The following is a 27,304-nucleotide window of genomic DNA, read 5'->3' as shown; positions in this document are numbered from 1 at the left end:
GGCGTGCCTCACTCATATAGTCAATATCCGTACGAGCGTATACTGTTTACTACAGCAGTGTGTGTGTGTGTGTGTGTGTGTGTGTGTGTGTGTGTGCTGTGACGTGACATGCGAGTCCCTGCCTTGCACCCCAATACACGAAGTTGAGTCTCAGTACTTTAGCAACACCAGCTTTATTCAGCTTGAAACAGCAACAGCGTGGTTATTTATTCCTACATTTTGTGCAATGTAGTTCAGATGAGTGTTCAAGGGTTGTCAGATCCCATGCACAAAGAGCCTGCACTTTCGACTAAATACAATCAAAAATGTTTGATTTTGTCTGGAGTGAGTTGGTGGCTATCAAAGAAACAAGAATTTATGGAAATGAATAAGATTTTTTTTTAACTCATGCAAAATACAGCATAATCATTGAAAATGAAAGCAAACAGCATTTTCGGTTGGGTTTATTTTTAGTCTGTGAGCAAACATTCAGCAAAATTTGAACTCATGACTATGTTAGTTGGATACTTTGTAATCTTGTTTGTTATGTAAAATGTATGATAATTTGTGGTTTATTTTAGCAACTGTTAAAGCAATAGGAAAACATAAATTCAGAATTTGATAACTATTTCTTACTATGATATACATATTTGTCAAAAGAAACTGGTTTTCAGTATTTTTAAAGTGCCTGAGCCACCATTATTTAGATCTAGTGGTTATTTGTGATGATACTTTAAACATAAGGGGGGGGATTTACACATAATACCTTGAAAAACAAGTTACCTAATAGCTTAATAGCACTTTGTGCAGTTTGTTAAAATAATATGCTGTTTTAGGTTTAAATGTACATTTTAAATATAACTGCATTTTATCAATAAAAATTGATATAACTTTCATTAAATAGTGAAAGATATGGGTTCATCCTGAATATAGTTACTGACAACTCCAATGTTCCTTCCAGTCCTGGCATTACTAATTGTCACTCTTTACACTAGAGTGGTACTATGCCTATTGGCATCAAATGACAATTTATACACACATATACACACACCCGTAAAAAGCAAGCAAGCTGCTTTCCTGTAAACTGACTCTTCACTTTTGTGATCAGTCTTGATTGAGTAACAAGCTTTAATAGTGAGCTATAGTCTGTAAACAGTACTCTGGTGTGCTAGTTTTTATTATTCATATGTATCAGAAATGTGCAAAATACCTATTTTCTATGGACCTTTTGTGACCACAAGGAGTGATTTGAGCTATCTGGTATATTACATGTGGTATTGTCATCTAGAAAATTCTTGGTGTGTTGCATTTGTTGCTGACAGGGGCTTCTCTATTGCAGAGGTATCAATGATAAATAACTAAATAATAGTAGCAGTAAACAATTAATGTGAAGAACCTCTTTTTACAATAAAAAGGAATACATTCAAGTTTTTAATTGAATTGCAATACAATCATAAAAACCAAAAAGACAAATGAATTTAAATCTAAATCACATTCACAAAAGGGATTCTGCAAAAAAAATGGCGTATACATTTAATTGAATCTCATTTTCCTAACTAGTTATAATATCTCCTAATACTTCATGTTATGTGTTAAATTATTGAAAATGAGTGAGAAATGACAGATGCATTTGTTTCGGGAGTGAGGGGGATCATGTTATTGCCTTACACAGCCTTCACACATTATACAGTTCATGTCGACATTTTGTCATATATTACTAAACATGAAAAATGTTTCTGATTTAATGATGTGTTTACATAGATTGTTGTAGACACGAGATGCACATGAAATGCATGTGTTCCAAATAACAATCTATTATTTCCCCTCTAAAACTCCAGCACTTCACTCCAAGATAATCAAGGCTTGAGCTGGGATAACTTCTTGACTTTTCTGTGGCGGTGGGGGGGGGGGTGGTATAGCAGGCTTCTTGCTGCTTGTGCTTATCGACACATTTACAAGACAAAAAACGCTGACGGAGAGGTGTGAAGGGATTTGATCCAGGATTTACGAGTTTTTTTCGTAGGCTTTGGTAATTCTAGTGTTACACAACTTGAAATGAGTTTTTGATGGAAGCTTTGTCACATTTAAAGATTGCATGCGGTCAAATTTTATCACTCCTAAGTTGCTAGAGCTGTCAACTTAAGTGATTCACAGTATGTGCATAGTTTTAAGATAGTTTCCTATTTTCAACACTAGTTCTAAGTTGTATTTTGTACCATGCATGTAGCACAAGGGATAGTCGTTTAGGTATGTAGTCTGTGCCCCTTCTGAAAATTCACAAAGATTTCATAAATTAATTCAGTTCACTTCTAGATTGTATACTGCTGTGACTTTAACCTGCCAGAGGTGGAGGTTGGCCAATGGATTACTCCACTGGTGATTGAGTTTATTGGGCAGTATGCCCACCAATTTCAGTGGTGAAAGAAACACTGATGTATTATGTATCTTCGGAATAGTTTCTCAAATCATTTCATTGCAGTGGGAGCAAGTACCAACAGTTAGTAATCATTAAGACAGTCTACAACAATAATTCCTGTCCTTTTCAAAGCAAGTATAACTTTAGGACCTCCTTAACTGATCTCCAGGCCTACAGGGAGTTGAAACCTATTTCAGCAGCATGATGAGCTATATACAGACATAATACCAAGCACACAAATTCAGTGTCCCACCTTACAGAATAAGGCCATTTTAGTGTCACTAGTGAGGTTAACAGATGTGGTTCTGGGATGTGTGAGGAAAACCAGAGTAACTTGGAAAAAACAAAAACTCCCAGAGCAGTTGAGAATATTCAAACACCATTAAGACAGTACAGGGGTGTGGAAATCCAACGCCCGACTCGTCCGACACGGGTAAATTGACCGTTGGACAAGCGTGTTTTTCTGGTTTCAGTTGTCCGCGGACAAGTGCAAGACACAAGAGAAAAAATAATTATATGTGCTGTGCAGGGCACATCTTTACCACTACTTTCAAATTTTAAACATTTGGGTATGTACTTCGTGCCGAGACTGTCTAGTTAAGCATGTTCTTCATGTCTGAAATTGGTGTGCAATATTGTTTACAAAATAATGGCTGATTTTTCAAAGGGGAAGCACTCTTATGGGCTTACATAAGTATTTTACCCTACTATTTACACGCTTGGAGATGCGGTCATTTTTTTCATGCCAACATTATGATGTAATCTGATGATTTTTCATTATAATCAATAACTTTTATATATTACCAGTAACGGCGTGCTGCACGATAACGTGCAGTGAATACACTTGACTTGAGCATTCATAGTTTTCATCCTCTTTCTCTGTACGTTTAGCATTCGTTTGCTCTGAGGTTGATGCGCTTGCTGCTTCCTGAGCAGCTCTTCTTTACTCCACCCTAGTGGCTCACTGCTTCTCTTCTTTTGTTGGCATCTTTTCGCGTTAAAACTGATTAAGTTAGTTTTTGTGTTGCAATTACTTAGTACGTTTTCTTTAATTTTTCACTTAAGCTGGCACTTAAGTCTTCAATCTGCCACAAGAATGATTAGTGAAGGTGGTGGGAAATGAGAACGGCACATATACACTTGCAGCCTGCTGTGCGGTGCCGAGAGTTGATTCAACAAAAATGAAGAGTAATACAAATCATCACCCCGAAAGCGGATAGTAGACATCACGTAGTATATATGCACCAAATTTCAAGTCAATAGGTGAAACGGTTTGCGAGCTACAGGTGATTTAAAATGCTGGACAGACAAACGAACAGCCACAGTAGCGTATTATAGAAGACGATTGATAAAATTCATTGTTTCTACATAAAAATGCGGTCATTTTACTTACAATGCAAATGTTTTCACCACATAACAAAGCTTGTTAGGCAGTTAATCTTTCCTGAAATTTGCGATTTCGCGTAGGTTGTGATATATTGAGGAGTTAAGAAATTTATTGCGTGACAACATCAATTTTGATGAGCTGTCTATAGATCGTTTTTGATTAGAGAATTTTTCATATAAAATAAGTTGGTTTCTCGCTGTCAATTTATTAAAAATAAAGAAGAAAACATTCTAACGGTTTCCAAATGTTATGTAATATCTATAAGAATTTTCACTTAGACGTGATTATTTTTTCTTCTTGTGAGAGATTATTCTCCAATATGAATTTAGTAGAATTCTCTAAGAACCCGCCTGACTCAGGAAAACCTTCAAAACCAGATGCGCATTGTTGTTAATGGCAAACCTTTAGAAGAGTATGACCCACTACCAGCTGTGGAATTCTGGCTGTCATCTGGCAACAGGCACATCACTCATAAAAACCTGAAAAGTCATCAGCAATCCACTTCTGCAGGACCATTAGTTCAGGAACCATGCAGTTCAGCTCAAGCAGAAATGAACAGCATTCAGCCCATGCTGTCTGAGATGGTAAAGATTCTTGGCGGAGAAGATATTGCAAGACAAAAGCTGAAGAACATGGCAAAAAATGAATCGGGGCAGTGTTCTGTTATGTAACTGTAATATGTGAAACAGAACTAGTGTAGCTATAATGAAGGCATTGTTTATTAGTGAGTTAAAATGATAAGAGAGTCTTTTATATAATGTTCTAGAGCAAGGTGGCAAAATACTACTCACTGAAAGAACTTTTTTCAGTTTTAAAATGGAAGGCAGTTTTGTTATCAATAAAAGAGATCAGAAAAAATAAACTATTTTTCACTTTTGTTATTTGTTTATGGGCAAGTGAATTTAACTGGCGGACAAGTGGGTTTTCTAAGTTTACTTGTCCGTGGACAAGTAGAAAAAAATTTGATTTCCACACCCCTGCAGTAGCCAGTGCTTAAACCCAGTTTCCAGGAGCTGTCAGGCAGCAGTGCTGAACACACCCATCACTGGTGTGATGGGCATTCTGGTGTGAAGAGGAATTGTGTACGGTGCCTAGCAAGACTCAGTGGAGGAGATGGAATTAAGAAGTAATGACAAATATCAGAATGCCAGTGCTTGATGGTGGTATGCCCCAAATAGATAGATAGATACTTTATTAATCCCAAGGGGAAATTCACATACTCCAGCAGCAGCATACTGATACAAAAAACAATATTAAATTAAAGAGTAATAAAAATGCAGGTAAAAACAGACAATAACTTTGAATAATGTTAACGTTTACCCCCCCGGGTGGAATTGAAGTGTCGCATAGTTTGGGGGAGGAACGATCTCCTCAGTCTGTCAGTGGAGCAGGACAGTGACGGCAGTCTATCGCTGAAGCTGCTCCTCTGTCTGGAGATGACACTGTTTAGTGGATGCAGTGGATTCTCCATAATTGATAGGAGCCTGCTGAGTGCCCGTCGCTATGCCACAAATGTCAAACTGTCCAGCTCCATGCCTACAATAGAGCCTGCTTTCCTCGCCAGTTTGTTCCAGGCGTGAGGCATCCTTCTTCTTAATGCTGCCTCCCCAGCACACCACCGCGTAGAAGAGGGCATTCGCCACAACCGTCTGATAGAACATCTGCAGCATCTTATTGCAGATGTTGAAGGATGCCAGTCTTCTAAGGAAGTATAGCCGGCTCTGTCCTCTCTTGCACAGAGAATCAGTATTGGCAGTCCAGTCCAATGTATCATCCAGCTGCACTCCCAGGTATTTATAGGTCTGCACCCTCTGCACACAGTCACCTCTGACGATCACGGTGTCCATGAGGGGCCTGGGCCTCCTAAAATCCACCACCAGCTCCTTGGTTTTGCTGGTGTTCAGGTGTAGGTGGTTTGAGTCGCACCATTTAACAAAGTCCTTGATGAGGTTCCTATACTCCTTCTCCTGCCCATTTCTGATGCAGCCCACGATAGCAGTGTCATCAGCGAACTTTTGCACGTGGCAGGACTCCGAGTTGTATTGGAAGTCCGATGTATATAGGCCGAACAGGACCAGAGAAAGTACAGTCCTCTGCGGCGCTCCTGTGTTGCTGACCACAATGTCAGACCTGCAGTTCCTGAGACGCATATACTGAGGTCTACATGTATGTACGTATATACTGTAAATGTATACTGCATGTCCCAGAAGGGTTATAGACATGGATATAGTGAATGAGTAATGGCCTGGTCAAATCATGTAATGTTTTCATGAAACCCCAGAGTTTTAGGTTATCCACCAGTTGCTAGAAGTGCATGGTTTCTTTATTGAAAGAGAGTAAAGTCCTTGAGGGGTATGATAATGCCCAAAACCTCTAAGTCAACCGAGGACAACACACTGGTGAAACAGACAGGGGATTGTCCTAGAGATGTGACATTCTGAAGTTAATTTGTGCAGGAACACAACAGGCTACTAAAGGTACCTCTGGTCTGGGGTCAGTGTTGCAAAAGTAAGTCATTTATTCAGGGCCTTGGCTGAAAGTGACCCTGGGATGAGGTTCATTGAACTCACTGGTTCACTTAACATAGCATTCAGAGTCAGGTATGGTTGGTTCTGGAGATAGTGTCCAAGTTATAGTGGGGGTTAGAGAGATGTTAGGTGGTTTTGGGAGTGTTTTCTGCTCCTCTTGTCAGTGGATTAGTGACCTGAACTGATAGCCTGGGTTCAATAGCCTGTATGGTTAAGCCCACAGAAGTTTCAGGTTTTTATTTTTATTGTGTTTATGTGCTACTTTAGCTCCCTTTTTCATCATTCCTAAATCTCGTTTAGTAGTTTTACTGTAAGAGGCGTGGGCAAATCGACCCCTTAACTTTCTGTATGCTTTGGCCTGTTGTAGATTTAATTTTATTTGGATAAATTTACCATTTTTGTCTATCAGTCTACACTAAGTAACACTTAATGACAAAGTGAGAACATATTTTCAGAAAGGTTTGATTTTTTTTTTTTTTTTTAAATGAAAAACTGAAGCCTGAAGTATTCAGACCCTTTACTATAGGACACCAAACTGTGGTTAGTTGTGTCCTGTTTAGTTTAATTAACCTTAATGTGTGTAAACTTTGATTGCAGTTCACTTGTGGCAAATTGAATTTATTGGACATAGTTTAGAAAGGCACACAACTATATATAAAAGGTCACTTAATTCACACTGCATGTCAGGAGAAAAACCAAGCCATGAAGTCCAAGGAAATCTCTGAAGCCCCCAACGATCAACATGTGATGAGCCATAGATCAGAGCAAGGGTATAAAATCCGTTCCAAACATTTGAATGTTCTCTGGCACATAGTAGCCTTAATAATTGTGAAATCAAAGAAGTTTGGAAGCACCAGGACTCCTTCTAGAGTTGGCTGTCCAGCCAAGCTGAGCAACTGGGCAAGTAGGGCCATGTTCAGGGAGGTGACCCAGAACCCAGCAGTCACACTAACAAAAGTTGAAATGTTCTTTGCTGTGATGGGAGAACCAGTCAGAAAGATGACCATGACAGTAGCACTCCATCAATCAGGCATTTATGGTAGTGGCTAGAAAGAAGTCACTCTTGAGTGAAAGGCATATGACAGCCCTCTTGGACCCTTGATAGCATGAGAAAAAATATTCTCTTGTCTAATCAGACAAAGTTTGAGCTGTTTGGGCACAACTACATGCACTGTGTCTGGTTAATGTCAGTTGCTGCTCATAACCTGCCTAATACCATGCCTGCTGTGAAGCATGTTGATGGCAGCATCCTGCTTATGGGGGTGACAGTGACAGTGACAGGGACAGGGAGAGTTGTTGGAATTGAGGGAAGGATGGATGTAGTAAAAGATAGAGAGGTGCTTGAAAAATTTCATCTCCAGAGTACATGCTACCTCAGACTGTGCCAATGGCTCACTGTTCGGCGTGACAATGACATGAAGCATACTGCTAAGAAAATGCTTTGGGGCAAACCTCAGACTATCTTTGAGTGGCCCAGCTAAGGTCCATACCTGAACACCATAGAACATTTGTGAAATGTTCTAAAAATGACAGTTAACAAACTCTTTCCATCCAACTTAACAGAGCTTGTGAGGATTTTCCAGGAAGAATGGAATAAACTTCAAGTCCAGTTGTCTTAACCAAGAAGACTCGAAGCATTAATTGCTGCCAGAATGGCTTCTACAAAGTACTGAATTAAGAGTCTAAATACTTATATGAATGAGAGATATCAGATTTTGATTTTTAATTAAGTTGCAAGCTTTTTTTTAACTTTGCAATTGTGGGTTACTGAATTTAGATTGGGCAAAAATTAAATCTACAACAGAATAAAATATGTAGAATGTTAAGTAGTCTGAATACGTTCTAAATCCATTGTGTATTAACAATACCAGCAGGGTTGCTGCAGATAATAAACTCAAAAACATTTGTTATTTTGCATTCTCATAAATGTAATACATGTGATTTATACCACAAAGTAGTACTAGGGTGTTGTACCGTGTTAGCCATTATGAATGTAGAGAAAAGCCAAGCAAAATGACATTCTAGTTAGCCAATAAAAGGTGTCATTTTGCTTGGCTTTTCTCTACCACAAAGTAGAAAGTGTGTATATTATGGATGAACATTTTGAAAAATGTAGTGTTCTAGTATCTTCATATGCCATGAATACTTCACACAGTCTTCTTTCAGCTGCTCCCATTAGGGGTTGCCACAGGTTGTCTTCCACATCTTCCTGTCCTCTGCATCTTGCTCTGTTACACCAAACACCGGTAAGTCCTCTCTTACCACATCCATAAACCTCTTGGGCCTTCTTCTTACCTGACAGCCCTATCTTTAGCATCCTTTTCCCAATATATCCAGGATCTCTCCTCTGTACATGTCTAAACCAGTGCAGTCTTGCTTCTCTGGCTTTGTCTTCCAACTATCCAACCTGAGCTGACCCTCTAATGTGCTCATTTCTAATTCTGTCCATCCTTGTCACACCAAATGAAAATCTTAACATCTTTAACTCTGCTACCTCTGGCTCTGTCTCCTGTTTTTTGGTCAGTACCTCTATCTCCAACCCATATAACATAGCTGGTCTCACTACCATCCTGTAGATCCTCCCTTTCACTCTTGCTGATATCCGTCTGTAACAAATCACTCCTGACACTCTTCTCAACCCCTTCCAACCCTTCCACCCTGCCTGTGCTCTCTTTTTCACCTATCTTCCTCACTCCCCATTACTGTGTACTGTTGATCCCAAGTATTTAAACTCATCCACCTTCGCCAGCTCTACTCCCTGCATCCTCACCATTCCTCTGGCCTCCCTCTCATTTACACACAAGTATTCTGATTTGTTCCTACTGACCTTCATTCCTGTCCTCTCTTGAGCATATCTCCACCCCTCTAGGGTCTCCACAACCTGCTCCCTACTCTCGCTACAGATCCCAGTGTCATCTACAAACCTCATAGTCCATGGAGACTCCTGTCTAATCTTGTCCGTCAACCTGTCCTTTACCATTGCAAATTAGAAAGGGCTCAGATCCTGATGTAATCCCACCTCCAACTTGAATGCATCCGTCACTCCTACCACAGACACTTACCACTGTCACACTTCCCTCGTACATATCCTGCATAACTCTTACATACTTCCCTGCCACTCCCGAATTCCTCATACAATACCACAACTCCTCCCTAAGCACTCTGTCATATGCTTTCTCCACACCCACAAAAACCCAATGCAACTCCTTCTAACCTTCTCTATACTTCTCCATCAACGTCCTCAGAGCAAACATCTGTATCTGTAATGCTCTTTCCTGGCATGAAACCATACTGCTGTTTGCTAATCATCACATCCCTTCTTAACCTAGCTTCCACTACTCTTTCCCATAACGTCATACTGTGGCTCATCGGTTTTATCTCTCTGTAGTTACTACAGCTCTGCACATCCCCCTTTTTCTTAAAAATCTGTATACTGGGCGGTATGACCAAAATTCTATATCGCGGTATTTTTCAAAATTATACCGATTTCACGGTATTCAACGGTATTTTTTTCCCATGCATGAGTGGATGTTAACCACATTTTCCACTGCAATTACTGCTGTAGACTGGCTAAGAATAACCTATTCCACTGTCACGAGAATTGTACATTGTACAAAAAAAACATTTTAATGTGCACACAAGTATTAATACAGGTTTGCATGGCCCCATAAAGTGATAGTTTTCAAGGGGGTGGCACTAATGAAGAGAAGGAATCACCTTGCATGACAGTTGCAGTCAAAATATAGAATCTTTTTATTGAGCAAATTTTGCAAACAACTTAAACTTAAATTTTGACAACATATTTTCAACCATCCAAAGAGGCATTTAGACTTAGTAAAATATCCAGAGGTGATTGTCAAAAGTTGTATTGCACTGAACATGTCTTAGAAAAGGAATAAATAGTAAATATTTTTTGTAAATCAACTACACTTTCTGTTAATGTTAACAATCTCTGTCCACTGACACGTTAAAGTGACTTTTTAAACAACTTTACCATCATTAAACTGCATAATATTTAAACTAATTAATAATAACAATAAAATAAATAATAGTGCAACTTCCAGTAATAATACTATTACTTCAAGACTTCAAGCCCAGGTGCATTACATAGTGTTCACCAAATAAAAATAAAATTTAAATTAAGCAAATGCAACTTGGTGATGACATCTTTACCAACTGAACCATCATTAAGGCAAATTGCATTAACATGGACCTTGCTTCAAGCTAAGCTATATACATAAATAATAAAACTGCAACTGGCATTTATAATGCTATTTGTGGTATAGCCCACGGAATCGTATTAGGGCCACAGTGAATTAAAAAAAAAAAAAATATGGACACAGGGATGAAAAAAAACAAAAAAAAACTATATGTCGAGAATAAAGTCGACATGTTGACTTTATTCTCGACATTTCCACTTTAATCTCGACGCTTCTGTTGAGATTAAAGTTGACATTTCCACTTTACAAAATAAACTATGAGAATAATTAAAGTAGAATGTCGTAAACTAAACTTCATCCTAAAATCAATGCTTAATTTACTAGATTTTCCCAAACACCGTCATAAGTTAATGTAGCACATTACATGCTTTGTGTTAAGTGTTCCCCGACCCAGTTGTTAACCGCTAGGCGCTTCTTAAACTGACTTCCTCTACATTAAGAGGAGGCGCAGGCAGCGATCACCGCACAGAATACATTCACTTCATGATATTCCTGCTCTCTGAAAATTTAGAATGCTAAGATAAATACTTGATATCATTTTCAGGATGAAATGCATTAAAGCAGGTATTACACATGCACGGTAGTGTGGCGGTAGTGCTGCTCCCTCGCAGTAAGGGATCCCCAGGTGTACGTTCAGTGTAGAGAACTTTATGGCAGGTGTGACGAGGCTCCAAAAAACTGGATGTATGAATGGGTATCGCACAGGTTTAACTTAAATATTGTGTAAATGTTGAGTTTGTGATCCGGTGTTCGGAGACACGAACACAGAATTCAATGGATGTCCATCTGGGCGGGCTTTCTTTGTTGCATGCGTGCGGTCTCTGTCTGACATATCAAACACCCAGTTCCTATCCTTCCTTTTTCTTTCTCCACATAACCAATCACCACACGATAAACGTCTTTGTGAAATTAAAACTTGTCATAAACTTAGACCACGGAGTGTTCAGAACTTTAAAAAAAATCTTTGTTCTACATGTTTAATTATTCCATCCATTCAGGGTTGCGCCCATCCCAGCAAGCATTGTGTGCGAGGCAGGAGCAAATCCTGAATGGGGCTCCAGCACATCGCAGGGTGAATACGAGCATTACATACACTGGCAGGGTTAATATAGCATAACAAACCCCCACATCCTACATGACTTTGAAAGGAAACTGAAGCACGCCGATTAAACCCACCAGAAAACATGCAAATTCAAAGCAGGGAACACCCGGGACCCTTTTGCTGCGAGGCAGCAGTGCAACCTCCACGCCACCGTGCCCCCACATGATTAATACATGCTTTAATGCATTTCATCATGAAAATTATATCAAGTATTAGCATTCTAAATGTTCAGGGAGCAGGAATGTCATGAACTTAATGTATTCTGTGTGCTGCCTGCGCCTCCGCTTAGTGCAAGAGGTAGTCAGTTTAAGAAGCACGTAGCAATTAACATGGCTCTGGGAACACTTAACACAAAGCATTTAATGTGCTATATAACTTATGACGGGGTTTGAAAAAATCTAGTGAATTAAATATTCATTATTATTATTTTAAGATGAAGTTTAGTTTACGATGTCCTACTTTAATAACAAATTACATAAGCGTCGAGATTAAAGTGGAAATGTTGAGAATAAAGTCAACATGTCGTCACACTATTACACAGAACCCAGGTACATTACACAGTATTGAAAAAAATAAAACAAGTACAACTTGGCTTGCAGTATTATTCAGTAGTATAGAAACAGTATTCACACATTTGAACTAAATGGTCCACATCCGACCTTTTAAATCCAAAGTATCTCCAGACAATAGACATAACTCCTTTTTCCAGCAAAAGTTCTTCTGTGTCATTATGTTCAACTTTATCGTCTGCTACAGCTTCAGTTTCGGAATGTTCTGTCCATTTTCACTGCGCAATTCCTCCACTACCGCATGTACTCCGTTGCATGTGTTTAGCGGTGTAGCAGTGATAAAGGTCCCCCTTAAACAGTTTCCCGCAGCGCCACGTTCCGAATGTTGTTTAGGCAATTTAAACCATTGTTGCAGTATAAGAAAAATCCATATCATAACAAAAATAAAAAATGGTTTTCGGTATGAACCGGTATGCCGCCCAGCACTACTGCTCACGCTGAATTAGTATGCACCTGATCCATGATGTCAAAGCCGCACTGACAAAAAAAAGTGACATTTGGAATAATTCATTTTATGACCTGTATTGTACATTTCGGAAAACGTTGTTGCACTAATGCAACATTATATATCATTATATTCATACAGTATGTATGTATGCATGTATGCATAAGAGAAATAATTTGTCATTTTGTCATAAAAATAGTGTTAATAGAAGTGCTGTCTAAATTTGCATGAAAATGTGTGCAAAATTCTCAAATTATCAGCAACTTGTTTTCTCCCTTAGCACTTTTTAAAATCGTAACAAAATTGCAATTTTAATAATGTGGTATTGTGTGCCAATTTCAGTGTATATATGTATGTTATAAAAATATTTTGTATAAAGGACACATGGTGCATCATGACGGACAATGGAAAGTGTAGCAACACTTTTTTTTCTGTTGGTTTGGGGAAGTGGTTTACAATGCCAGTATCCCCTTGTACCTTTCATCATTTGCAAGATGATTACAAAGTGTTAGCAAGATTCCTGCTTCCGTTGTGTTTTCACAATAACCTGTCTACTACTAGGGCTGAGGGTCAATGATTAGGTCTGAAAGCAAGCATTGCTTTATTATTATGCGTGAGCCATAGAGATATCAACTTTATATGTTAGAAAATAATTATAAAGTGCAGAAGCCATAGTAAAATTAATTCTTCTGTGGCCACTCTGTATGGAGTAATATCTTTGGACTTTATAGGAAGCAACATCTTGGTGTTTATAGACCAGCTATTTAATAACGTTCACACTTGGGTAGCTACTATTCTAATGGAGAAGTTATGCAAGTCAAGTTTATTGTTATCTGTACATAATACAATTACATTTGTACTTGCATGTCTCTAGAGAACAGTTAACAAGAATACAATACAAAAAATAAATAAATAAAATTATGCATTGCATTCAATATTTGCACACACACAACATTAGAATATTTAATCAGTTGTTTTGTCCTTTTTTTTTTTTCTTTTTTGCTAATTATGAAATATATACATGCAGGTTATTAACAAGAGCTTTGTGGTTGGTCTGTAAGAAGTTTCACTGCTTCTATGTGTTTTAATTATTTTTTTTATTAAACGAGGACACTGTATGTACATTTTAATGAGTCTTTATTGAATTTTACATCTCAAAATATGCATTGACTTTTTTATGGCAGTCCCCTGTATATTATTAAAAAAAATACTTTTCTGTTATTTTCACAGGTAACGTGGTACTTGAAAATTTGAATGTCAAACAAAATGCTCTGGTAAGATAAAATGATCTTTTACTTTATGTGATCAGTACTTTCATGTGAACATTAGTGTGCTGTTGTATATTGTATCATTTTTTTTTTTTAATCTTGAAGTACATATCTCAAGCAAGTTATTGACTTGCATAAACTGATACATGTAAATAAAACATATATAATGAAAACATTGCAGGTGTTTAGAAAATCTTGGAAAGCCAAACATTTCCTTATGCATGTTCACATCTTTGGTCATGCGAGCAACCTTTCTATCTATGGCTGCAGCAGAGCTACTCCCACACAAAGCAGAGTCCTGTCTGTTATTTTGGTGCAGTGTGAAGTTTTTATGGTGGCTGGTGTGTCAATCCTGTCACCAACCCCCAAGTTGGAGGACTGCTTGCAGGGTCGGATGCAGGTTAACGTCATACCCAGGACAGGGCATTAGTACAATTTAGAGTAAAGTGCTTACTAGCCTAAAAGATACTACTCATTTTCACTGTGCTTCTTAAATCACATGTCACAGTTTTCACTAGTTGTTCTTCAAAAACAAAAAAAAAAGCAAATATAATAAAATAACATTAATGGCCTATGTTTTCATTACAGGCAGTCCCCGGGTTACGTATGAGATAGGGACTGTAGGTTTGTTCTTAAGTTGAATTTGTATGTAAGTCGGAACAGGTACGTTATTTTAATAAATGCTATTGTTGACTGACTGTAACCAAGTGCTCTGCCAATGAATGATGGAGTTTCACCTCTCTCTGACCTTTTTATTATTTCTACTTTATTTTCCATGGTGATGGTTTTTCTCTTCTTTACTGTATCACCAGCACTTGCATCAGATTTGTGTTTCAGAGACATTGTTGAAGGGTGAAGACAAAAAGTTAAGATGAGCTCTTCTGCACAGCACTGTACAGCTATCATAGAAGTAAGGCACCTCTCATCAGCACGTTTGATGTACTGACGAGAGACAACTTCCTGCTGTGTATGTAACAGTACAAGCAGGCTTGCTATTAAGAATGAATGGGGGCAGCGAGGGGCGGTTCACCACCTGCCCAGCTCACAGGCACCTCCACATGCATACGGTATGTTGCCTGCAGCGTCAGCCCACTGAGAGCGAACAGGGTGCGGCCAAAGGCGGGTAGTGAATCGCCCACCACCGCTCCCATTCAACAGGCAGCCACCTGAGGCACACTACAATGCTGCCCCCCGCCGCCCCATTTACCCTCAATGGTTTCCGTTCAGCCACAACCGGGTCACCGCTCGCAGCATCACTAGCCGCCGACTGAGAACGAACAGGGCAGCCATTCAAGGGACACTGCAAGCCTGTGTGGTGGGTGGGCAGTGAAACGCCCCCCTCTCTGCCCCATCCTGCATCCGTTCAGTCAGGAGCAGTAGCTGCAGCGGCATGGTGGGCGGGCAGCGAACCGCCCCTCTCCGCCCCATCAAGCCTCCGTCCTGCACATGAGCGCTTGCCGCGCACCCAGCCGCCCACTGAGAATGAAAGAGGTGCGGCCCCCACTGCCCCATTCATCAACCAGAGCCACCGAGAGACACTGCACTGTGCGAGCAGCGAAACCACCCCCCTCCAGCCTCTGTCCAGCCATCGGTTGCAGCGTCCCCAGGCCGGAGATGACGGAGTAGCAGTTACTGAGGAGCCTGCGTCGCGTTCCCCAGACGGATGAAGGAACAGCTGCAGCCCCGTTCATAAGTCTTTTGTGTCGGATGTCCGTAACTCGGGGACTACCTGTATTACTCTCTTCAACAGGTGTGCTCAGTTTAAAATGCAAATACCTTCTCATTAACACTAGAATGTCTGAAGCCTCTGAAAATAATATACTCGTCATCAGCATCTTTGTTTTGCAAATGCAAATGCCTGCTACACAATCCCCCACTGAGACAGCTGTAGTCATATCAGACGCAAAATTCTCAGACATAAACAATGGAGATAAATGCCATCAATTCAGAAAGAGAGAGACAAATTCATTGTACCACGTGAACGTGACTGAGAGAATAAAACTGGATAAAAAAAACACACTGACTTTTACAAGTAGAAAAAACTTAAACCAGGTGTTACAGACTCAAATCAAATGTATGTTTTTATTATATAATAGTAATAATAGCAGCTCACTACTCAAAATGGTAAATGTGGGGAGTATCCAGGCTTGAACCCGCAATCTCTTGATTATGAAGCAGCATTGCTTACCTCTGCACCAGCCAAGCTGATATGTTTAGCTTGTGTCGATTGATATTTGGGCTTTTGTTTTTAAACATTGATGGCACCATGTAAATTGAATAATTAATTTTTCTCTGACCATATTCTTGAATTAAAGTGCACTTGTTTTGTTATACCTTTTCTGAAAGTGTTGATTTGATATTTAGACTTCAGATTATACACTTCATGTCAGCATTTTGTCATTATCACTATAACATGAAAAAAGTTTGTTTTAGTTATGTGTTCAACATTTCCTACCTCGCATTTCCTGTCATCCTACATTTACACAGATCATTGTACACATGGAACACAAATGAAATGTATGTATTCCAGATAACGATATATATTATTTACCCTATACAATTACTGATACCCAACTCTCGCATAAAAAGACTTCAGCTCTCAGAATTTTGCATGTGACTTGACTTCAGCTGCTCAGTGGTGGATGAGTGAGCAGGCTGGCTGCTATTTGTGCTGATTGACACATTTTCAAAACGAGGTGCAAGGAAATTTAAGCTGGCCTGGCATTACGAATATTATTGTAGGCTTCAGGGATTCTAGTTTTAAAATATACATATAATTTCCACCCCCAGTTATAATTAGATCTCATTTAAAAAAATCCTCTTTGGATCCTGAAGTGTTAGCAAACTATTGTCCAATTTCCAACCTTCCATTTTTGTCTAAAGGTTTGGAAAAGGTTGTTTTGGTTCAGCTTCAGGATCACCTCAAAAAATTCAATCTGTTTGAAAAATTTCAAGCTGACCAGGAGTCTCCATCACTCCTTATCCTTCTGGATCTCACAGCTGCATTTGATACGGTAGATCATAATGTTGTCCTCCATCGTCTTCACTATATAATTTGACTTTCTGTCATTCCTTAGGAGTGGTTCGAGTCCTGTCTTACAGATAGGGCTGAGTATGTGACCCTGGGGGGGTGCTAAATGTTGTACCCACACTGTCACCTGTGGGGCCCCACAAGGATCAGTCCTTGGGCCAACCCTTTTTAATATCTATGTGCTACCCCTGGATCACATCATCCACAGGCATGGAGTTTTATTCCATTGCTATGCGGATGATACGCAGCTCTATGCGAGACTGGATTCGACTTTTTACACCTCCATCAACACTTTCCTCCTGCTTGGATGAGATTGAGGCTTGGATGTCCAAGAACTTTCTTAAGCTGAACAGCACCAAAACTGAAGCTCTTATAATTGGTACCCAGCCCCCCACATCAACTTCGTTTCTCCGTAAATTGTATTTCCTTTTCTGGCCATACCATTACTTTTCTCCCCTCTTGTTGCTAATTTGGATTTCAAATTAGACTCCCATTTGTCATTTGATACACATGTTCATCACCTCTGTAAAATTGCATTCCTTCATCTTCGTAAACATAGCCAAACTCTGTCCCTGCCTTTCACTTTGTGATGCTGAAAAGCTGGTTCATGCCTTTGTCTCCTCCAGGCTGGACTATTATAATTCACTCCTCATCGAGATCTCTAGCAAGAGCCTTCAAAAGCTCTAACAAATCCATAATAGTGCTGCAAAGATCCTAATGAGGGTGCGGAAATATGAGCACATTTCACCAATCCTTCGGTCGGTCACTTCATTAGCTCCCTATTCACCTCCGTATTGAATGCAAACTTTGTTCACTCACCAATGTATCCATGGAAATGCTCCACAATACCTTAAGGAACTTCTTATATTACAATCCACTACAAGAAACCTTCGTCTTGCAAATACCTACTGCCTTTGCCCCCTATGACCAAACTTCGTACAATGGGTGACTGAGCCTTTGCAGTTGCTGCGCCATGGCTCTGGAATGCCCTACTAGAGAACCTGAGAACACAGCAGATTGTGGGCTGTTTTAAAAATCATTTAAAGACTTTTCTATTTAGGAAAGCATATTAACAAAATTGCCTATAATTCTTGTTTTATCTTTGTTTTTATCTTGTTGTGTCTATTTAATTTTTTTTATGTAGCACTTTGAGGTTTACTACAAATGTAAAGTGCATTATAAATAAAAGGCAGGCTCCTGTCAATCATGGAGAATCCACTGCATCCACTAAACAGTATCATCTCCAGACAGAGGAGCAGCTTCTGTCAGCAGACTGTTGTCACTTTCCTGCTCCACTGACAGACTGAGGAGATCGTTCCTCCCCCACACTATGCGACTCTTCAGTACTACCCGGGTGGGGGGGGAAGGGGGGGGGTGGTGGTGGTGGTAAACGTTAACATTATTTAAAGTTATTGTCTGTCTGTATACCTGCATTGTTATCACTCTTTAATATTTTCTTTATCAGTATGCTGCTGCTGGAGTATGTGAATTTCCCCTTGGGATATCTATCTATCTAAAATGAATTATTATTATTATACTCTAAGTTGGCATTAGTATTGTTTCCTAAATGTTATGTATTCTTCTCTTTTAGAGTGAATTTGATGTACCTTTTAAAGTTAAAGAAGGTCACATTGGTAAGTTTTTTTTTTTTTTCTTTTTTTTTTTAAATATAGTGCAGTTAAGGAGTAGATAATTAATTGGGTAGACAATGTATAAACTTGTGGTAGTAAATTGGGAAAATAGTTAACAACTGCTCCAAAATACTTAAAACTTGCACAAATCACATGACTGTCAACTCCTTCAAGCTTAGAGAGTTCTAAAAATAGGCTTAAATGATCTCTTCCATCCTTGAACATTTACTTGACTTGGTAAAAGTAAATATCAGCTGTTTGATTATACACCTATGACCAGTGATGATATATCATGCAAGTAATGTATTATTTCATGCAAGTTGGTTCTTTTCTTGGGATTCAATTCTGCCCAATTAGCCGTGGCTCACCATATCCTTTCAATGAAATAAATAGGATTTGCACAGTAAATTCAAAGGGTTGTGATTGCATTCAGGGTGTGTGTAGATACTGTATATCACCAGTTCAAATGATATGAGCTAAGATGGGATGAAGGCAAACCAATAATGAGGTAAGAAGAGGAAACTATATGTATCTTTTGAGTAGATGGCTGCATAGTGTTTTTCTTATACATGGACCTCTTTTACAATTTCCACTTTTGATAGAGGTGTAATGGGAAATTCAAATTTTCTTTTTAATATTTCATTATTTGCAAAACAGAACTACTGTAGAAGTAGTTAAATAGATCTTGTTTTGTGCTGCATTATTGGTCTGGTCGGTCTGATGGCTGTCATACTCGGGGAGTACCTGTTGCTGTAGCGGATTGGCTTCTTTCGATGGTGTCCGATGTCAGTCCTTTCAACGAGTGTATTATGGGACTCAGATTACGGCACTCTTGATGCCTTGTCTGTTGTCTCAGTGTATGCTCCGACCGCGATGAGTGATGTCTCGGCGAGGGAGACATTTTATTCGCAGCTTTGCTTGGTGGTTGAAGGGTGCCCACGGGGAGACACTCCTCTGGTTATGGGTGACTTCAATGTTGCCACTGGCACTGACAGGGCTGTCTATGAGGATTGTCTCAGTCCCCATGGGTCTGGTGACTGTGGTGAAAGTGGCTCCATGTTCCTTGACTTTGCAAAAGGTCAGGCGCTGCGAATCGCTGGATCCTGGTTCCAGTGCCCTGAACCGCATAGTTGGACTTGGTACTCCAATACTGGTGGTGCAGTGAAGGAGATCGATCACATCCTTGTGGGCAGATGCTGGAGGCTCTTGCAAAACTGCAGGGTCTACAGAAGTGCCCAGTTTGTGAATTCTGACCATAGACTTGTTATTGCTATTCTTAGGATCCAGCTTAGGTCCAGTAGGTTACCACCTGCTAGGAAAATGAGCCTGCACTTGGCCAGACTCCAAGACCAGGCTGTTTCTAATGAGTTTGCACGCAGTTTGTGTGAGGAACTTTCAGATTTGGGTATGACTGCCGATCCTAATGTAATGTGGGAGTCCTTCCGTGGCAAGACCCCGAAGGTTGCTGAGGGTTGTGTTGGTGTTACCGGTGTTCCCAGAAGGAGGTGTTTCATCTCGCAGGGCACCCTGGATATCATCGAGAGGAGTTGCAGCGCATGGCTCAATGGCAACTCTGGTCTGTACCGGGAACTGAGAAGGGCGGCTGCGAGGGCTCTGAGGGCAGATAAAGAGGCGTTTGTTAGAAGAATCTGTGAGCAAGTGACACACCATCTGTGGTCTAGTGACCCATGTTCTGCTTACAGAGGAATCGAAGCATTCTGCACATCTGAATCTGTTTCTCGGAGAGTCGCAGTCAGGGCAGCTGATGGAACAGTGCTTGCGGATGACACTGCAGTTGTGACCTGCTGGGCTGGCTACTTTGAGCAGTTGTTCAAAGCTGATCCTCCGGCTAGGACAGGGGTGGGCAGATTCAGTCCTGGAGGGCCGCAGTGGCTGCAGGTTTTTGCTCCAACCCAATTGCTTAATAAGAAGCCCTTATTGCTCAAGTAACACTTCAGCTTCACTTTAGTTGTCTTGCTCGTTAAGATTTTGAACACTTATTGCTTATTTTAGTCTTAAACAGCTGTATTCTTGGTTTTTAATTGTTCCTAATTAGCAATAACAAGCAAATGACAAAAGAGACCAGCATTTCTCCATTTAGCTTGTTACCATTTACACCTGTGTGTATTTATCACGCACTATTTGGTTTAATTAAATACTTGGAAGGAAAGTGAAGAGAAAAAAGTGAAGCACTGAGAATTACTCATCTGTTTTAGACTTCAAATCATTTGGATGATATCCTTAGAAAGGAAAATAAATCTAGGATATGAGAATGACCTGACATGGCAGAGTTAAAGCACTAGCAAGCCATGCAATTAAATAATTGACAAGGATTGGTTTTTAATTAAGCAACTGGGTTGGAAAAAAAACCTGCAACCACTGCGGCCCTCCAGGACTGAATTTGCCCACCCCTGGGCTAGGACTTTGGATATCTCTGGGTCCACAGTTCTTGAGGCTGATCCTCCAATTAGCTGTGAACCACCCAATCTCACTGAGTTAGGAAAGAATGGAGCGGGAGGTTGACAGACGGAAAGCTGAGCCAAAAGGCGAGGCTGTCGATTTACCAGTCGATCTACGTTCCTACCCTCACCTCTGGCCACGAACTTTGGGTAGTGACCGAAAGTGCAAGATCGCGGATACAAGCGGCCGAAATGAGTTTTCCCCACAGGGTGGCTGGACTTTTCCCTTAGAGAGAGGGTGAGGAGTTCAGTTATCCGGGAGAGACTCGGAGTAGAGTCGCTGCTCCTCCTCATTGAGAGGAGACAGTTGAGGTGGTTCGGGCATCTGGTTAGGATGCCCCCTGGATGCCTCCCTGGGGGGGGGGTGTTCCGGGCATGCCCTACTGGGAGAAGATTATATCTCCTGGCTGGCCCTGGAACGCCTCAGGGTCCTCCTGGAGGAGGTGGCTGGGGAGAGGGAGGTCTGGGCTTCCCTGCTTAGGCTGCTGCCCCCGCGACCCGACCTCGGATAAGCGGTGGATAATGGATGGATGGATGGACAGTGGTCTGGCTTCATGTTTCCATAGATTATAGCATCAGAACAAGCACACAAACAGAATGGATCTAACCTTTGTGTGGCTGGGCTGTACCTCCACCTTCAAAAAATTAAAAAACTGTTAACTTGAGGAGAACATGACCAGGAGAACTTGACCAGTTTCCACTATGGAAATATTGCTTTGTTATGGAACACTTGTGTTTTCTCATTGTGCTTCCATCCATGCCAAGGAATAAAACAAAATAGATAAAAATATTCCCCATACATTATTGATGCTATTTGCTTAAGTTATTCTCCAGTTTGTCAGCTGATACGGATTTGTGACCAATGCTTCAACCAGATCAAACTCATGCCAACATATTGTGTAATGTTTTTTGGTGGTTACTGCATGGACAGCACACAATTTTTGTGTGTTAAGGCTTTCAGCAATTTAAATGGTTTATTTGGACAGGTGAACAGCATTAATTTACTGTGTTTAGTTTTGGTTTCCAGGCTACAAAAAGGACATAGCAGAGCTAGAAAAGGTTCAGAGAAGAGCGACTAGGCTGATTCCAGCGCTATAGGTGATGAATTCTGAAGAAAGAGTAAAGGAGCTGAGCCTTTTCATTTTAAGCAAAAGAAAATTAAGTGGTGACATGATTGAAGTGTTTAAAATTATGAAGGGAATTAGTACAGTGAATCGAGACAGTTATTTTAAAATGAGGGCACAGTTTGAAACTTGTTAAGGGTAAATTTCGCATAAACATTAGGAAGTTTTCGTTTACAAAGAGAACCATAGACACTTGGAATAAACTACCAAGTAGCATGGTAGGCAGGTATGACTTTAGAGACTTTCAAAACTAAATTTGTTTTTTTAGAAGAATTAAGTAGATAGGATGGGTGAGCTTTGTTGGGCTGAATGGCCTGTTCTCGTCTAGATTGTTCTAATGTTCTAATTATGAAGTAGGTCTTATTTGTCATGAGGAAACTGCTATTAATCACATAATTTCACAAGGTAAAGTAATAGTATTTTATAATATATAAAGTCTTACAAAATAAAAGTATATATGTGTCTTTGTGAGGTGAATAGAAAACTAGATTTTGTTTTATGCAATGTGAATATAAAGGAGTATTTGCCAGATAGCATCATTGATACATTAGAAACAAACAGATACTATATGGCAATATGTGTACAAATTATTGTAGACCTTAAAAAAATTACATTTTTCTTAACATTTTTTTGCATAAAAATTAAATAAAAATATTGGGTTATTCACCATTTACCCACAAAATGTGATTAGGATTTGTGACTTTTCAGTCAATGTACATGTGACAGTAGAATTTAAGAAATATAATCATCAACTTTGTTTCACATAGGGGACTTGTTTTCAGATTATTTGACTGTGAACTCTCACAGTAACATTTAGTTTTAGCTGTCTAGTTTGTTTTTGCTTTGCTGTGAAAAACTAATTTTTGTATGACTAAATAATAAACACAGTATAATTTATTTCCATCCCAAGAGTTACTGTGTCAACTGTACAGATAACTTAATTATTTGCACACCTCATATTTCATGCTAAGCTTTATTTTTCTTTTTAGGGAAGCTCACATTAAAGATTCCATGGAAGAAACTATACAGTGATGCTGTTGTGGCAACTTTAGATGGACTGTACCTCTTAGTTGTGCCCAGATCAAGTACGTATTATTAAGTGTCTGCAATGTACATTATTATTTTTATTTTTGTTGTGGTGGGAGCTTTTTAGGACTCTGAAAATGCACAGAGAGAAAACAACAGGTGAAAGGCAGGGAAAATCCCCATGATGTACAACATAAATGTAGATTCTAAACTCATGAAACATGGAATTAATTATGGAATTAATTTTTTTCTAGCAATGGATGAATCAGAGACTGAAACACTGAAACTGTACTTTCAGTTTATGACAAAATCCCATGTGTGTGAAATCATAACTGAAACTTTTGAGTATGTAAAGAATGAATGTACAAAGCTAAGCACAAAGTAATATAGTAGGAGAAATAAAATGCTAATAATGTGAGCATTAACATCAGAAAAACTGGAAAATAGCTATTGTTAAGAAGTAGGTTTATAAAGGTTTAGTCCAAAATAAGTCATACTTAAAAAAATACAGATCTAGAAGGCTGATATTAGACACATAAATCAGATTTGCCTTTAACCAAGTATTTAGGACTAGTAATTCCCACCTAACTAATAATGAGAGTAATACAAATATTGTGTTTCATCGCAATTGCAATAAATAATGGTGGTTTGCCTAAAATAAAATAATCTACTAAGTGTATTATTTGTAAATTAATATTGTTAAACATAATTCATTTGCCTTTAAGTAGTATGAAGCATTCTTGACGGTACTACATAAAGTACCCAAAAGCTTTACTTTGAGCAAATGTAGAGATGCCTGTCTGTAAAGTGAAACTAAAAGTTGCCCATGAGAAAAATACTCAAGTAGATGTTTTAAAGTATCTGATATTATTTGTACTTAAGTATGAAAAGTAAATATAGAAAATCTCCTTATTTTATGTGCAGTCAAAAATGTTTTTATAAACTTAAAATAATTCAGGCCACTTGGTGTGTGAGTTGTATTACAATCACTGAAGTATAATCCGAGTAACCACATCTTGAGGGACATTCAGCCTGAACTGTATTTTTTAATAATGTATATTAATTCAGTGGAGGGGATGCTAATAGAAAATGAGTCCAGGCTTCCTTTGCTTTAGGAAGAAGTTAATACATTCCTGGAAATCATTTTGTAACGGGGATTTTCTTGAAGAAAATACCTAATTATAATTAATGTAAATGGAAAATATTTGTAAGTGTTCCGTGGCCCCAAAAATGAGCCCCGTTTCTGTTCAAATAATACATAACTACCTGAAAATTGGCAAACATGGCACGTGAATGCACAAGAACACCTCACTCGTTCAGCAGGCTGCTACGAGGACAATGTCTTAATGCAGTGACATCATTTATAAAAAGAATTGAAATTGAGACTGGGATTGTGCATCTCCAATATCAGACCTTGACCCAAATATTCAGTCATGCCTAGTTTAGATGCTGCAGTGAGTACAATATCTGAGCCCAGCATCAGCTCTAAGCATGACTGGGACTTTGCGTCACCACCATCCAACTCTGCCCCAAACATCCAGCATTGTCCCTTTCTGTGGGATGCAGTGAGATGTACTTGAAATGACTGTGTTTATATCTAGTTCCTAGTGCCAGCGGCATGCATTTGAAAAGCAGGGAAAGACCTATTTTAGATAATTTACTGAGCAAAGCATTGTATTTGTGTACCTCATTTGTTTTCTAATTTAATATTAATGTATTAGTAATTAATGTGTCTTTTGAAAATATAGTTAAGTAAAAAATGAAAGTAGACAGAAAATTTTATAGTTAAGTCGGGTCGGGTGAAAAAATTAAACAGCAAATCAACATCAAATTTCTCAAGAGATTTCTCCTTTTCCGTAAAGCAGTTTTTGAGTGACAAAAATATACCTGTACTTGATCATCCTCCCTATTCACCCGATTTAGCTCCCTGTGATTTTTCCTTGTTCCCGAAAATCAAGAAGCCTTCCAGCACTGTTTCAGTCAATGAAAGTTACTTATGGAGCGGTGTAAAGATCAGGAGGGGTAGTATATAGAAGATGACAATGTTTAGAATGCTGTAATTCATTTCATTTTTTTTTTTCCAATCTGGTTATTTTTGTGTCTCAACTCATATTCTTAAAATATACTCAAGCATAATAATGAAATAAGTAATTTAGACATATTCTTAAAACATATGCAAGCATAGTAATGAAATATTTATAACTTTTTACTATACAATACTGATTCTTGAAGGACATCTTGGTTGATGCAGTAGTTGAATATGTTTTTAAGATGGAAGGAAAATAGTAACACTGAAATGGTTTGTGAAAAAATTCGTAACTTTTTATTAGTGGAAGTGTCTATGGAAAGATCATTAGGTAAAGAATCAGGTTAAAGAGCATTAGGTGAAAAAATCGCTATATAAATATGATTGTTGTTGGTATTATTATTGATCTATTAAATAGATTTTAGGGAGTATAGAAGGCAGAAGACTGCTACTAGAGTTTTATAAAACAAACAGCAAGGTAATAAAAAGGAAAGACATATAACACAAAACATGTTGCAAATGGGTGAGAAGACAAGACTCTTGTATGTTCAAGAGAGCTACAGAATGAGGATGGAGAGAAGAATGTGTTAGGATTCAGAAGCAGATGGCAGGATTAAAATGGCATATTGCTCAAAAAACAGTAAAGATAACACTGTGACAGAAATTAATTTGATCAATAACATCTGGGACATGTGCATGAATGAATCGCTAAATAAATGAAAGTGTATCCAGTAATGTTTTCTGTGACAAATTGGGAGAGACTGTATGTTGTCTAAAATCATGATAAGAAACTGAAGTCGATCCTAAAGGAGTGACATCTGATGATATGTGAGTGTAGCTATGTTGGCTATTTTTGTACATGTGTCAGTGTATGACATCAGTGCTAATGTCTGAAGAAAGGCAGTTAAGGACTTAAAAGGAGGATGATTGATGAGAGAAGAAGTCAAATTATCTTTGTAATAGGGATGCTCTGATCAGTCGGTCACCAGTCGAAATTGGAAGATTTTCACTAAACAAAAAAAACTTGATTGGTGAAAGACTGATCAGACAAACTGATATTTTTCAGCCCCTGCTTTACTAAGCTTTGCGGTAATTTTGCTCTCTGTGCCAGGATAGGTCCTTGCTAGGGTCGTCCTCAATAGGATCTGTGTTCACTTGCTCACCTACCAGCGACAGGAGCAGTCTGTTTTTTATGCCTAAGAAGTTTACCATCGACTATCGTGGCACTGAGGGTTCTCATGAAGTGCAAATGCAAATATTGGCAGAGTTTCTTTGCAGCCTTTGTTGACTTTCGTAACGTATTCAACTCAGTTGATTGAACTGCCCTGTGGGACAGCGTAAGATTTTGAGGGATACACCTGAAGCTGCTGGATATCACAGCTCCTGTACCCTGGTAATGTGAGTGCTGTGCAGAGTTGACGCAGAACCTCTGCATTTTTCCCCAGTTGATTCTGGGTTTTGTCAAGGGTGTGTTCTTACTATTACTCTGTTCAGTCCTGGGATCCAGTGGCTGTCAGGTGGCTCTTGGTGAAGAAAGATTCATTAATATTGACTTGGAGTCAATGGAAGCTCTGATCAGGGCTCTCGAGAGACTGAGTGAGGAGAGTGTCTACCTGCAGACGTTGTGCCAACCTTGTCGGGAGGTTTTCTTACCTTGGCACTGGCGTTCATGTCTCTGGTGACTCTTTCTATGAAATCAGTTAATGGATTTGGGGGTCATGAGGTCGCTGGAAAAGGGTGTTTGGTGCTCCTGATATAGGTCCAAGAACAAGAGTCTAGTTCTTCCTATTTTGCTATATGGTTGAGAGACATGGACGCTATCCTGTGACCTGAGGCGAAGACTTGACTCCTTTGGTACTGTATCTCTTCGGAGCATCCTTGGGTACCATTGGTTTGACTTTGTATCAAATGAGCAGTTGCTCGTGGAATCCCAAATGAGGTACATTACCTGCATTGCGAGGAAGCGTCAGTTATGGCAATATGGCCATGTGGCATGATTCCTTGAGGTTGATCCGGCTCACAGGATCCTCATTGTTGAAGACCCGAGGGGCTGGACCTGGCCAAAGGGATGCCTATGTAACACCTTTCAGCGT

General features: G+C 39.3%; 1 protein-coding gene across 1 annotated transcript in view; it reads left to right on the top strand.

Moving 5' to 3' along the window:
• The window catches only part of vps13c (vacuolar protein sorting 13 homolog C), a 608,306-nt gene that overhangs the window by 9,427 nt on the left and 571,575 nt on the right, over positions 1-27,304 (top strand). The window contains exons 2-4 of the mRNA XM_051920790.1: positions 13,877-13,920; positions 18,537-18,579; positions 23,149-23,244. Coding sequence (XP_051776750.1) covers positions 13,877-13,920; positions 18,537-18,579; positions 23,149-23,244 — 183 coding nt within the window. The remainder of the gene's footprint in view (positions 1-13,876; positions 13,921-18,536; positions 18,580-23,148; positions 23,245-27,304) is intronic.

The sequence above is a fragment of the Erpetoichthys calabaricus genome, chromosome 17 (assembly GCF_900747795.2).
Source record: "Erpetoichthys calabaricus chromosome 17, fErpCal1.3, whole genome shotgun sequence".
Classification (NCBI taxonomy): domain Eukaryota; kingdom Metazoa; phylum Chordata; class Cladistia; order Polypteriformes; family Polypteridae; genus Erpetoichthys; species Erpetoichthys calabaricus.
Note: the sequence above shows the minus strand (reverse complement) of the source record. Positions and strands in the feature narration are given on the sequence as shown.